This window comes from Dreissena polymorpha, chromosome 11 (assembly GCF_020536995.1).
Source record: "Dreissena polymorpha isolate Duluth1 chromosome 11, UMN_Dpol_1.0, whole genome shotgun sequence".
Taxonomy (NCBI): domain Eukaryota; kingdom Metazoa; phylum Mollusca; class Bivalvia; order Myida; family Dreissenidae; genus Dreissena; species Dreissena polymorpha.
The window spans coordinates 16,904,725-16,917,811 of NC_068365.1; the positions used below are offsets into that span (position 1 = coordinate 16,904,725).

The window sequence follows — 13,087 nt, forward strand, 5'->3', positions numbered from 1 at the left end:
TTTTTATTATAAATGTGACTTATTTAAATGACAATTTATTTCAACATATAATCATAACCGACATAGTATCTACATAAATGCTGTCTTTTATTGTCATGAGTGATGTAAAATGTGACATTTAATAGGTGTTTTAGGAGTCTGAAAGAGCTCTTACATAAATTATTTTAAAAGTGCTTCATAAAGCTAGCTTAGTTATTATCATAAATTCTTGAGTCTATCATAAGTTAAGTTCAACGTTTGCAACAAATAACAATATAAAGCTAATTATAATATATTTCTCTTCATTTGCCCACAAAAATGCTAACTGGCAACTAAATCAGCATGAATTGTGCATAATTCTCACATACCAACAACTATTTTAAAAAGAGAAATATTAACTTTCATTATTTCACTTTAACATCAAACATTTTAATGAGTCAAACACATGACAAAAGCTGAGGTTTACAAGACTGTCTAATATTATGCACTATTCAACTGTTTCATGTTAATCATTTTTATATTGGCATAAAAGTTACAAAAATGATATGACATATATATATATAAATGATAGCAACTATATGGCCCCTAAGTGACAGCATTAAATGTAAGACAGTATAAAATTTTAATGCTATTATGCATTAGTGCTACATGAATATTCATAAACAGGCACAATCTTTGAGGTAACCTTAGTTTGGATGGCAACACATAATCCTGTGGACTGAGGTCATTTCAATTTGTACCACATGTAAATTTGCGTAAAAACAAGTTTTCAATGAGTTCCAAATGACAACAGTTACTTTTACATTTGGGAAAATAGTCCACTACATCAGAAGACGAAAAAACAAACAAATATACAGTGTAAGGGAAACAACTCACGCAAGCTGATTTTCCAAAGACTGCTGGGCATTCAAATCCTCTATGATTCGACTGCTTCTCTCCCTTTTTTTCTCTCTAAATAAAAAAAAACAAAACAGTATAAAACTGATCATTTAAGACAATAGATTCAACATCTTTATTTGGATCCTCAAAGATACCTGACACTTCAAGACTATAGCTTCAACATCTTTATTTGGATCCTCAAAGATATTATGTACAATTCTTAATTCCAAGTGGATTGGAAAACAAACATCAGCAAGGCTAATACTTCTTCTCCAGCACATTCTATAATAGAACAGTCAGAAATATCATGTCAAAGGGTGCAAGAAGTTTCAAGACAGTAAACGATAAGGATTTCGTCTGACAACCAGGACAAACACCTAGGAGAAGTACCTCTATATTAGTGTTGGTTTCTCCAACTCACAAGCAAAGGTCGCCATGGCATAGTGGATAGTGTCAGCCTAGCAATCGGCGGGTCACTGGTTTGATCCCAACTGTAAAACGTTTTTAGATCTCCCCAAAAGATACTGAAAATTGGTTCTAGCCGGGAAATGGTCAAGACAGCCTTTGAATAAGCCTTAGGCTTTTGTTGCAATCAAACTATGATAAATAGGTATTAACTATTAGACTATTCACCTGTTTGCCTCGAAAGACTGCACCCGCCCTTTCTGTGCCTCCATATTAAGGGCAATAGCAAGGTCTGCTAGCTCCTGCTTCAACTGAAACTGCTCTTGCTGAAATAACAATCAGCTGGGGATATAACTCATTCACCCTCAACAACAAATACTAGAACTTATAGGTTAGTACATAAGTTATATTTCTCAAAGAGGCATTCTATATGAACTGCATCAAGCAAAAATGCATCTAACGCCATATGCGGTCATCATAGCTCTAGGCCAACCTTCGCAGTCGGACAGTTGGTCAGGAGCTACCCTGTCTGCTGATAAGACCACTTTATATCGTTTTACTTTATAGCATAGAGTGTAGCTCCTGACCACACTGTCCGCATGGGAAGGCAGGTCTGGAGGTATGCTGGCCCATTATGGCATAACACCCTCTTTCAGCTGTTTTTAACATTATATTTGATAAGGTTCAACTCTAGATAGGTAGATGAACTGAGTGTTGGTATAATAAAACGAGAGGGCCATAGGCCCTAATGCGCTCACCTGAGACCCAAAGGAACTAGACTGTTCTAAAAAAGTGCAAGCTGATTTATGAACATTAGACCAAAAAAGTGACTTCTAGAGTATTAACATGTTTATTTTTATTTGACCTACTTTTTGAGCTCACATCATCCAGTTTCCATCTCAGCCAAGATTTTATTGTGAAAAATGTTCAGTTTCATAAAGTTTTGCCAATCAATATGGCTAATAAAGCCTCAACAAGTTTTAACTATTGCCAAAAAAGAAATATGCGAAGCGAACCAGCGGTCATGTTTTTCAACAAACTTGAAAAAATTTCAAACTTAAGTGAGAGATCATTTTAACAAGTTCTGACTAAAATTGTGACTTCTAGAGTGTTAACAAGGTTTCACTAAAGCCATATAAGGAAAAATGCCCTGCCCCTTGAAGGCCATGTTTTTGACAAACCATAACCATTTTTTAATTTAGCCCATATATCATAAGAACAAATGTATAGGGCCAAATTTTGGCTGAAAAATTGACAAAAAATATCCAGTGCTTCTAATCATTTGGGCCCAGACACAAACCTCTTTCTGTCTCATTTTTGCCTCGAACTCCTGGTTGATTCTCAGCAGTTCCACCTGCCTCAATTCCATCTCACTCATCTTGGCCTTGTATGTACGAGCCAGGTCAGATCTGAAATGGTAAGAGAAATACTGTAGACTGATTTTGGACAGACTGATGGGCATAACAGGATGAAAAACTTCTTAAAACCAACATAGAAATAAACACTTAATTTAACATTACAACAAGATTCATTTACACAAATCTTGTTTAAAAGTCAAATAGCTATTTAGCAATGCATCCTAAAAAATTATTTACCCCTACATTCACTAGGCATTTGTAATGTAAATGGTGGGAGAGTTTTTATATTGTGTCATTCTTTTGGCCATGCTGAGTGCAGTAACCAATAAGATTTGACGTTGCAGTAAACCAATGAGATTTGACGTTGCAGACATGCAATATATTTACTGGAGCTTAATAATGCAATTTGTCACAAATTATTTTGAAAATAATATGTTTTAAACATAAATCCATTACAATTACAAAATAGTTAGTTATAGAGTTGTTAAGGTCATGTGATTTACCTGGCTGCGGTTTTCCATGAAACTAAGGCTTACAATTAAGAATAATATTGCAAATGTATGGTTTAAATACAGCAATGTGAATTGGAGTTTTACTTCTTAATAACTGTTTTAAATTGATAAAAATATATATTATAGACATTTAACGCTCATGAAAAAAACCCATATAATTTTGATATTGTTTTTGTGTTACCAATGGATACTGTTTAATTCAAATGAGCCTGGGTCTGGGAAAACATAAATTAATGCATGTGTGTCTTCCAAGATAAGCCTGTGCAGTCTGAACAGGCTGATCAGGGACGACACTTCCCTACTGAATCAATTTTACCTAAGAAGATACTTTTGAAACAAAATAATAAAACACCATTTAAGCAGAAGGCAACGTCCATGATAAGCCTATGCAGATGACACAGGCTATTCTGGTACAACAGTTTAAGCACATGCATTAAGCCCAAATCAAGGCTTAAATACTGAAAAATCAAAATGATGCAGATCAAATATGTGTTGCTTAAACACATACATGTACACTGGTATTCTTTAAAGTTCTGCTAGAAATCAAGACTTAGGTGAAATGCTTTATTCATCTGCTTTTGTAAATATTGCTTACAAAATTACAAATAATAATCATTCTAGCAATATTAACATGTTTTTAAGCTAAAAATGTAAAATATCTGAACACAAACTAGCCAGAAACATGGGGCAGTTTATAAATTTAAGGAAGATTTCCTTCTACGGCTTATGATTACAGTCTTTTTTTTCCAACAACAGTTTACATACAGTTTATAAGGCAGTGTCCCAGATTAGCCTGTGCAGTAATCTGGGACCAAATTTTCGGACCAGACGAGATTATCATTCAAATGAGACTTCCTTATAAAAGCAGGGAATTTTCTTCCTTCAGTCAGCGCAGGCTAATATGGGATAACACTTTATGGACATGCATTAAGCCTAGTGTTTCCAGAGGGTTGCTCAATTACTTAACCCTTTGCATGCTGGGAAATTTGTCTTCTGCTAAAATGTTGTCTGCTGAATTTATAAAATTAGCATTTTCTTCGATTTTTTTCAAAGAATACTATCAGAATAGCAAATAGTTTGGATCCTGATGAGACGCCACGTTCTGTGGCGTCTCATCTGGATCCAAACTGTTTGCAAAGGCCTTTAAAATTCGGTTCCAGCACTTAAAGAGTTAACACGACTAAGCTATCACAATAGTACACATTATTACTTGGCAACCAAATAACAACATCAACAAGATGCTCACTAATATTAGCCTATTAGTTTAGGTAAACATCAGTTTTAAAATCAAATTGGAACCTTTGTATTTGCCAAGAACAGTCCTTGTAACGTAAATAGAGAATAATAGGTTAGTGTTGATTATAGATCAGGTTTATCATGCGAGGCTTAGAAAACAAAAAGCACGAGCCTTGGCGAGTGCTTTTTCGTTTTCGTGCCGAGCATGATAAACCTGATCTATAATCAACACTAACCTATTACATGTATTCTATTTATCCCACTTTTTATTCAGTAAACTTTTTTATTTAAACAAAATAAGTTTTCATGGGTGTTTGTCGTACTTTGATAATGACTGTAGTGTAACCAAGGTCAGTGTATTACTCCGCGTTCCAAAAATAACCGCTGATCAAATAATCATTTTTTTTAAATCAGAATGTCGTTCTGTAACAAAGTGTCGAGCGTTATTAATCACAATTTTAATCATATTGAATTGCAAATCTTTAAGTTTTATGATATCAATATTACATTAAGTTGTTATATACAAGGAACTACATTTGTTTACAACGTAGCCTAACACCACACACAATTCACTTTCGATATCAAACTATCGAGTCGATCACGAGGTGCACAATATTTGCTTCTTTGTTATAATATGTGGTTATTCGTGACGAAATAACAAAGATTACTTGGATTTAAGCTAATTATATACATTAACATTTTGAATGTTAAACGTGGCACCAAAGAATTGTGAGGCAAAGTTGTTCGAACTAGAGAAAGACATTTGCTGGTGAAGTGACTGGGTGGGGCGAACATGAAGATCAACTTGTTCGACGGTAGACAGTGGTTGTCTAGGCTGCATTTCGGCCATAGTTTCGGTGCATGAAGGTGAACAAGAGGAATCTGTTGGATTGTTACATTTACTGGACTGAGCAAGAATGATCACTTTTGCTGCTGTTCAACAGATATGTTTGAATAATTGGTTATGGACTGGACATTTTTGTGCCCTGTTATGGCCATGGTTTCAGTGGCTGGAATGTTTGCATTTCGAAGTTTTTGGACCAGTAATTTGCGAACTGAGTGGTTCGTTATTCTCTTGTGCTTGAGAAAGCCGGTGTTTTGCCATGGCCTTCAGCATCTGACCTAACTTGTTGACACCCAATTGTTGACGCAAGAATCACCGGGATGCAGTGTCATTTGTGCGTATTGCCAGGTAGAAAAGATGCTTTGAAGAAAAATCAGATGGACGCATATCCGAGTACAGCTTGTAAATGAACACAGGATTTCTTGGTCCAGACGATTGTTTTCTACGGTCAAAGGGGAGCAACTCGAACTGACTTCTTCAAAGGGGAGCAACAACAACAGAATCTATTTGCATAGTGTTAAATTTACCTAATACTAGGTTTTAATGACAATAAATGCCAAAAAACTCGTTTTTGCTACTTTCCTTTGTTTTAAGGTCATAAAGATTGACACACATTTGAGATTGTTTTTATTATTGATGCACTTGGCAAATACAGGTGACGAGGTGCGTGGGAAAAAGTAGTCCCGGTTCGGCAGTTGATGACGTCATTTCGTGCCATTGATTATAGCCTTGCCGTTGATTATAGATGAAATTTAATCAACGGGGCTTTAATCAACCGATTTCGCTGTAAAAGTGGGATAAAATAAAATTTTCAACTTATAGTCAAATGATAATCATAAATTGTACAGACCATCAGTTCATCTTATAGAGTATCAAACATGAAATGTCTGTTAAAACGATATTTAAAGAATTAAAATCCTTCAGAGCAAATCTGAAGCCTTGAACATTTCAGTAATTATATTCATTTCCTATCATCTTTCTTAATCATCATTTTTTATTTTAGCACTGCTTTCATTAACAAATGTTCCATGCAGACGTTTGTATTTCATCCTTGATGCAAGATAGGTCATATAAGCAGCTTATAATCAGAGAACATGCTGTATGTTTGATGCCTATTTAAATACCGCTACAAAAGACCAAACTAAAGCACGCTGTCGTACAGAGAGGACGTGATTATGAGGCACATAGCTCAATATGAACCAATCACATATGCATTGATTTTTTGTAAATACATGACAATCATCACAATTGCATATGTATTGTGTGGACAAAAATAAGTCTTAAGTTTTAAGGAACATCTTTGGAAAAAAAGGCTTCAGATAGCATACAAGAATGGATATGGGCCTCATTGTGGGAAAAATGGGGCGTATTGCATGTATGTGAAGTGTTGGGGTATATTGCATGTATGTGAAGTGTTGGGGTGTATTGCATGTATGTGAAGTGTTGGGGCGTATTGAATGTATGTGAAGTGTTGGGGCGTATTGCATGTATGTGAAGTGTTGGGGCGTATTGCATGTATGTGAAGTGTTGGGGCGTATTGCATGTATGTGAAGTGTTGGGGCGTATTGCATGTATGTGAAGTGTTGTCCTAGATAAGCCCCTGCACTCCCCACATGCTATCTGGGACAACACTTTCCGCCTCAACTTGAATTTTGCTATGATAAGACTTCCTTTAAAAGAATAATAAAAAAAAGCCGAAACAGTTTTCCCTGATTAGCCTGTGCAGACACTTTATGCACATGCATTAAGCCCCATTTTCCCAGAGCAAGGCCCATATTAATCAGATAGACTCAATCATGACTCACTTGTGTATCTCGGTTTTTCTACCTTGGTCCTTCAACGTGTGTTCGAAAGCAATATTCTGATGGGTCCGAGTTTTAGTCGTCTGCAAGCACACAACACTCAATATGAGTCGCGTTCTGAAAAAACTGGGCTTAATGCATGTGAGTAAAGTGTCGTCCCAGATTAGCCTGTGCCGTCCGCACAGGCTAATCAGGGACCACACTTTCCACCTAAACAGGATTTTCGGCAAGGAGGGACTTCATTGAAACTAAAAATTCCATAAAAGCGGAAAGTTTTGTCCCTGATTAGCCTGTGCGGACTGCACAGGCTTATCTGGGATGACACTTTACGCACATGCATTAAGCCCAGTTTTCTCAGAACATGACACATATGCACACCAAGCACACATACAACAAAAAGTACCGTAAGCCACATGTTAAACATTTACCCATATTTGTTAACCCTTTATCACTTAGATACATATTTTGACGCATTTGTAGTTCCTCAGAAAGTTAATTTAATTTATTTAATTTCATAACAATAGGTAAATGTATTCTTGAAGCATTGAGAAGAAACACATTAAGTTTGTTATGTTTGATCAGCTGTATATTCAAAGGGTAAAAAGGCCCTTAATTGCAACAATATTTCCAACTAGAATTAAATAGCTTAAATTATGGGGTAATTTGAATATGGAGAATGCAACATTTTATGTTTGAACCACCTCTTGAGCCCTGGTAAACTTGCTGACTGATAGCCACTATGTTTGAACCACCTCTTGAGCCCTGGTAAACTTGCTTACTGATAGCCACTATGTTTGAACCACCTCTTGAGCCCTGGTAAACTTGCTTACTGTTAGCCTGTTTGAACCACCTCTTGAGCCCTGGTAAACTTGCTTACTGATAGCCTGTTTGAACCACCTCTTGAGCCCTGGTAAACTTGCTTACTGATAGCCACTATAGCCACATAGAAGGAGAATACAAGCCTCATAAAAAAGCAGCAACATTAATGTTATACCTTTTTGCCCTACCAATAGTTTCAATATCATAAAGAATTAAAAATCATGTAATTCCGAACTTTTTCCTTTAACCCTTTAGTACTTAGATACGTATTTGTACGCATTTGTTGTCCCTTAAAAAGTTAAATTTAATTTAAGACCTTTCTTACTAAACTCTTATGCTGGTTGCAAAAGCCATTGCCACTTTGCTTCTAATGGGGTAAAGGGTTAAAACTAAAACAATACAATATTTTCCCATATACCAAATATACAAACAATCACAACTATTAATATGACCATGACATTAAAACTTTGCACATTTTTAATATAAGCAATACCAGCTGTTATGCACAAACACATTTTGACAACATGGTAAAAAGCGGGCTAACAAACATCGCATAGTCACAGTTCCGCAGATAACTTACGCTTTTAAATACACTTTACGTCCCGCTGCTTTTGCAATTTGATCATCTTGTTTAGACTTATCAGTTCGTTCCTTGGCCAACTAAAGGAGTCCAAATCAAACATTTTACCCGCATGACGCAATATCCTCAGTTTTTTATTCTTTATAAAAATGCAATCATTCACAAGATGTTGTGTAACCTCTACATGCCATTACTGTTCAGCAAAAATAATTTGGACAATGAACTTTCAACAAAGTTTAACATGACCTTGATATTAGTTTTAAAACTTGCAGAAAAACGATTGAGGTTGAATTAATATTAAGATTCAGAAGTTTGCCACAGGTGAGATAACCCATGCTGAAAAGATGATTGGTTGTTGTCAAAGACTTTAAAGGGAAATACATCAGTTCAGGAAGGAAACATTTGAGTATTTTTACATTTGAGATTTAAATAACAACTAAAATATTCAGTTTCAAACCTTCAGGGAAGACAACCAGACTAAAAATGGTTAATAGATGCTAGTCAGTTAACTCCCCTTACTGTTTAAATGGAGACACTACCCTCACTCTGGTTGTTATTGTTTGAATGACTTCCAGAACTATTTTTGATTTTGTGAGTTTAATAGATACGTGTTCATGCAAGGATATGAGACAGTCTCTGAGAAAACCAGGCTTAATTTATGTGTGTAAAGAATATTCCCAGATTAGCCTGTGCAGTGTGCACAGGCTAATCTGGAATAATACTTTCCTCCTAGCCTGGATATTTGTTTGGAATAGACTTCTTTTTCACTAAAAATTACATAAAATTGGAAAATGTATTCTTGCTACTTTACTCACATGCGTTAAGCCTGGTTTTCCCAGACTGATGCCCATATATAATGAAAAACTTGTCAGTAAAGCCATAGACACAAAGATTTGTGTCTGGATTCCAAAATTATGGTCACTCATTGCTCAATGTTGATTACTTACATCATGTGTATGATGCATGAAGTCCTTACGGAGAACCGTGTACTTCTCCAACCCCTTGTTCAGCTTCACTTCCTCCGCCATCCGCTTCTTGTTTATCACTACAAAAAATGGATATCAATATTATATTTGAAAATGGGGTTTAATGCTTGTGTGTAAAGTGTTGTCCCAGATTTGCCTGTGCAGTCTGAACAGGTTAATCAGGGATGACACTTTCCGCTTGTATTGTAATTTTCATTTAACTCTTTCAGTGCGGGAACCGAATTTTGAAGGCCTTTGCAAACAGTTTGGATCCAGATGAGACGCCACAGAACGTGGCGTCTCATCTGGATCCAAACTGTTTGCTATTCTGATAGTATTCTTTGAAAAAAAAATTAAAAAAATGCTTATTTTAGAAATTCAGCAGACAACATTTTTGCAGAAGACAAATTTCCCAGCATGCAAAGGGTTAAAGGAGGACTCTTCTTGACAAAAATTCCCCACAGGCTTGTCTGGGACAACACTTTTCACACAAGCCTGAGTCACTTTTTCTCAGAACAAGGCTCATATATTAACTGAAATGCATTACTAACAGAATGTCTGAATGCACCAAAAATGTATTGTCATGTGCATGGTACATTAAGAGATTTCTGCAAAATGGGTTGAAACTAACAAATATTGGCTTCTTATTCTGTGAAACTAACAAATATTGGCTTCTTATTCAGTGAAACTAACAAATATTGGCTTCTTATTCCGTGCAAGCAAATCTTAAAGCAATCAAACAGGCTAAAAATGCTTCAAAGAAGAAAATATATAAGACTTGTTAAAGAAAATAAAGTAACATTGTAATACCAACCGTTTTCATAGTCCCTAAGCATATGTTTGACAGTGCGCTGATTTTTTATGATGTCGCCTTCTGTTCGTTTCATTTCCCTCTCTCCTTGTTTATGTTGCCACATGTGATCCTGATGGACAGACAAACAGGGCTTTATGCACTTGCCTAAATTGTTGTTCCACATTAGCCTGTGCAGTGTACACAGTCTAATGAGCCAGTGCAGTCTGCACAGTCTAACAACACTATCTGTTTTTTTTACAATTCTTCAATCAAAGGATGTTTTGTATTAACAAAAATCCCAATCGCTTGAGAAATGAAAAAGAAATTTGCTCCACAAACTTAGAACATTTAATGCTTGCGCCATAAAGTGCCTTAGTTTAAGGGCACATAACTCGGTGATCATGAGGATCACTGGGCATAAAAAACAACTGTCTTTTAAATCTACACTTGACATAATTGAAGTTACAATTCAATCGCTTGAGAAATGTAGAAATAGTTGGCTTCACAACCTTATAAAATTATATGAAGACAAACCTATGATCACACAATCAGAGTGACTCCTATGTAAAACAAAATTTAAGTTGTTCCCATTACTGTATTTTACCATTATAACATGAAACCATAATTTCTATTTTGTATGTACATTTGTAAAATCCCTATAAAAAATTAACATATGTATTGAAAAAACGGAATCTGAGTGCAAGTAAAACTAAATCTAGAGTCATTAACCTACATGTACTATTTATTCTGAATGACAAAACAAAACTCAGTAAATCTTAAATTTCATTTTTTGTGATATTTGATAAACACATAAAGTTTAAAACGAAGTCAAATCATTAGGCAAACACCAAATGCACCCTTTACCACTAAGATTTGTATTTTGACAAATTTGCAGACCCTTAGAAAGTTACATTTAATTAAAGACTTTTCTTCCTAGATTTAAGTGTTTAAGGCTTCTTTTCCAACCCTTTAATGATAAGATAATGATAAGCAGCTGACAGCATAAAACCTGTACAGACTGCTAGTTAGTCTCAGGCTGTTCTGGTTTTATGATGTTTGCACATGGCAATTTACTTTGCTTCTGAGTGGGAAAGGGTTAAACAGGGATATATAACTCTTTCAGTGCTGGAACCCAATTTTGAAGGCCTTTGCAAACAGTTTGGATCCAGATGAGACGCCACAGAACGTGGCGTCTCATCAGGATCCAATCTGTTTGCTATTCTGATAGTATTTTTTGAATTTTTTTTTGAAGAAAATGCTAATTTTAGAGATTCAGCAGACGACATTTTAGCAGACAACAAATTTCCCAGCATGCAAAGGGTTAAACCTTAAGCAGCAAATTAACATTATTCGCAGAATCAACATTGTAAGCTGTTTTGAACACAAACAAAGCAAACAAACAAACATTTTGGAAACCTTCAATTGGGAATTTTTAGGTCCCATTAGGGAAAATTTTATACTTTTTTCCACTGGGAATAGGTTCCACTATGGAACCCAAAGTTCGACCAAAAACAAACACTGCACATAAGAAGCGATGTGGACAAAATTCACAAGAAAAGCATTTGCACATTCTCACGAACATACAATACATGTATCTATACCTGAAATTCTGTCTGTCATGTGATAGAAATGACAGTTTTATATATACCTTGTTTAACTACATAATACTATAAGTTTGACCATGCATACAATAATTAATTTTTTTATTGTTAACATTACATTGTTATCAATCGTTTCTCTATCAATGTCTTATAAATAAATTATCATGATGTTAGCCTTTATTTCATCCATGAAAAATATTGTATAATTATTTTATTAAAATAGTGTAATTAATTTACCTGCATGTATATTACCTTTATATAAACTAAGTTTAACAGGAGTTGTTCTAACACTAATTTGCTTTTTAACATGCATAGTATAAATCTTACATGCATTGATCTAACAAAAAAGGAGCAATCACATAAAAAAGCATTACACATTAATATGTCTTAAAAATTTTTTTTTACAAAAGCATGCACATAGGTTAGCAACATGACTTTACCTTCAACGCCTGAATACTGGTCTGCAGAAAATATTTTACAATAGTGTTTAATTACTGTCATATGGTTGAGTTCAACATCTAAATGCAGAAACGGCAAACGACCGTAACAACTTACAGGTCAGACTATTCTATGAAGAGGAAAAAATTAATACTTTTCTCATTAAAATCTAAAATTATTTGTCAATAATCTATACATTTAGCAGCTAATACCAGAATAATGTTCAGTATACATGTCATGCATTTACTGGCCAAGAGCAAGAAGTACATTTACAGCCAGGAATCGCTGTTCAAAGTCCAAGAACCCAGTCATCTTGCAGCAATTTGAAGAACAAAAAGTGAAAACATAAAATGCTATATTGCTTGTAAAAAATATATATGTAATAGTATTGAATAAAGACAAAGTCATTTAATATTATTTTTTCTCTGATATATTACAAGAAAGTTCCTTTTAAAGAAATAAATGTATATTGTATGGAGTAAACTTTGACTTTTTTGAGTAATGGGCGCAATTTGAGGGAGCAGAAAACAGTAGCGTCCCATTCACACATGAGGCGTGTCATGCAAAGAGGGGATTTATATCATATATGTCCTGCATAGCTCCACACCAAGCTGTGTTTTTGCACAGTATTGTCAAGAGCTATCCTGTCTGCTAATGAGACCACTTAACCTTGCTTAACTTTATAGCAGACAGCAGCGATTTTTTTCCTTGTTTTAAAAGTACGCATAAAAGGTACTTTCCCAATGGAGAAAAAACTATAAAATTCCGAATTGACATCTGATTATCTGCATGTAAACAAATAAAATGAAAATAAACATTTCAAGACAAAAGGCATGTAAATGAATATTAAAATTGGTTTCAGCAATTTATACCAAG

The 13,087-nt window shown here is 35.0% G+C and overlaps 1 protein-coding gene across 4 annotated transcripts in view; it reads right to left on the reverse strand.

Annotated features, from left to right (window-relative positions):
- Window positions 1–13,087, reverse strand: part of LOC127851027 (trichohyalin-like) — a 65,994-nt gene that overhangs the window by 49,795 nt on the left and 3,112 nt on the right. For 2 of the 4 annotated variants that reach the window (XM_052384473.1, XM_052384475.1), the window contains exons 4-10: window positions 12,214–12,234; window positions 10,194–10,302; window positions 9,362–9,459; window positions 7,019–7,098; window positions 2,564–2,672; window positions 1,492–1,589; window positions 856–930 (exon numbers count right to left, since the gene is read on the reverse strand). In XM_052384473.1, coding sequence (XP_052240433.1) covers window positions 856–930; window positions 1,492–1,589; window positions 2,564–2,672; window positions 7,019–7,098; window positions 9,362–9,459; window positions 10,194–10,302; window positions 12,214–12,234 — 590 coding nt within the window. Of the gene's footprint in view, window positions 1–855; window positions 931–1,491; window positions 1,590–2,563; window positions 2,673–7,018; window positions 7,099–8,414; window positions 8,495–9,361; window positions 9,460–10,193; window positions 10,303–12,213; window positions 12,235–13,087 lie in introns of all 4 variants that reach the window. The other 2 variants (XM_052384474.1, XM_052384476.1) reach the window with 2 other exon arrangements.